Here is a 1,523-nt window from a genome sequence, read left to right on the forward strand (position 1 = left end):
GGGGGGGGGGGGGGGGGGTGCTGTGGGTGGGTAGGGGGCTACCGAGGGGAATGATGGGAATGGAGGTGGGTGGGTGGCTGGGTGCTCCTGTGGGCACAGGCCGCACCCCACTAGGGTGTTCTCTTGCCTTGGGGTGGGGAGCCTGGGTTGGGGCAGCTAGCTGGGGGTGGGGCGGATGCTGGTCCTCGAACTCGTTGATCCTCCTAGTCTTATGGATGGGAAGGCGGGGAGTCAGTTCCCGGGAAGGGCCAGCTGGTGGGTCCCAGGATCAGGGGAAACGGCCCGAGTGGGTCCTCGGGCCTGGGGGGCACCGGAGAGGTCCTGAGGTGGACAGGGCGTCTGACAGTGACCAGGCAGATGCTGGGCTGAATCAGGGACCAGCTGGCTGTCAGGCGGAGAGCGGGTCAATCCCGGGATTCCGGGACCAGGAGGGAACCCAGACGTCTGGCACCCACGCGGGCGCGGGTGGGTCCGGGGTCGCGCGGGGTCCTGCTCACCGGTATCGTGCAGGAAGAGCACCAGCGTGATCCCCCAGGTCAGCACGGTGTGCCCCGTCCGTACCAGGAGCCCAGGGCTGAGCAGCGCCCAGGGCGCCATCGCCTCCGCCCGGGGCCCCACCCGGAAGAAGCGCCCGGAGGGGCGGGCCCTCTGAGGGAGGAGGCCGGGTCGCCCGGCGATTGGCGGGCCCGGGCGGTGGGCGGGACAGGGCTGGGCCAGGGAGGCTTCCCATTGGGTGGCGGCTGCGGCCCAGTGGGCCCTCAAGCCAACAGGTGCCAGAAGAGGCCGAGGGCGGGGCCGGCGCGCGCGCAGCCGGTAACGCCCCCAACTCCGGCCCCACCCGCCCGGAAACTTTTGAAAGCCCCGCTTCCCGGGCTCCGCCCCAACGGCCTCGCGCATGCGTGCAGCTTCCCGGGGCGCTTTAAAGATCTCACTGGTTGTGTGACTCCGGGAGGCAAAACTGTGCCCATTTCAAAGGTGTGGTGACTGAGGCCCGGAGAGGGGCAGGGCTCGCCCAAGGTTGCTCCGTGGTGACACCTTTGCCTCCCTGCTGTTCATTCTCAGATACTGCAAACGGATGAGGGCAGAGTGGAGGTACATGGTGCAGATTCCGAGGATGGGTGGTCTAACTGGAGTGGGAGTCAGAAATCCCCGCACTGCCCCTTCCTACGTGTGCGGCCTTGGGCAAGTTACTGAGCCCCTCTGAGCTCAGCTTTCTATCTCTTTAAAGGGGCCTGGCCGGGCGCGATGGCTCATGCCTATAATCCCACCACTTTGAGAGGCCCAGGTGCGAGGATTGCCTGAGCCCACGGGTTCGAGACCAGCCCGGGCAACTTGGCGAGACTTCGTCTCTACAATAAATCAAAAAATGAGGCGGGCATGGTGGCGTGTGCCTGTAGTTCCAACTACGTGGAAGGCCAAGGCGGAAAAATCACCTGAGCCCGGCAGGTCGAGGCTGGGGTGGCCGGGAGCGTGCCACTGCCCTCCAGCCTGGATGACAGAATAAGACTCCAACTAAAAAAACA

At 65.9% G+C, this 1,523-nt stretch overlaps 1 protein-coding gene across 3 annotated transcripts in view; it reads right to left on the reverse strand.

Moving 5' to 3' along the window:
* The window catches only part of ZDHHC12 (zinc finger DHHC-type containing 12), a 2,875-nt gene extending 2,248 nt beyond the window's left edge, over positions 1-627 (reverse strand). For all 3 annotated transcript variants that reach the window (XM_021708885.1, XM_021708886.1, XM_008050617.2), the window contains exon 1: positions 498-627. In XM_021708885.1, coding sequence (XP_021564560.1) covers positions 498-597 — 100 coding nt within the window. In that variant the 5' untranslated portion in view covers positions 598-627. The remainder of the gene's footprint in view (positions 1-497) is intronic.
* Positions 628-1,523: the final 896 nt, after the last annotated feature.

The sequence above is a fragment of the Carlito syrichta genome, unplaced genomic scaffold (genome assembly GCF_000164805.1).
Source record: "Carlito syrichta isolate Samal-C Ts95f unplaced genomic scaffold, Tarsius_syrichta-2.0.1 Scaffold153563, whole genome shotgun sequence".
NCBI classification, from domain to species: domain Eukaryota; kingdom Metazoa; phylum Chordata; class Mammalia; order Primates; family Tarsiidae; genus Carlito; species Carlito syrichta.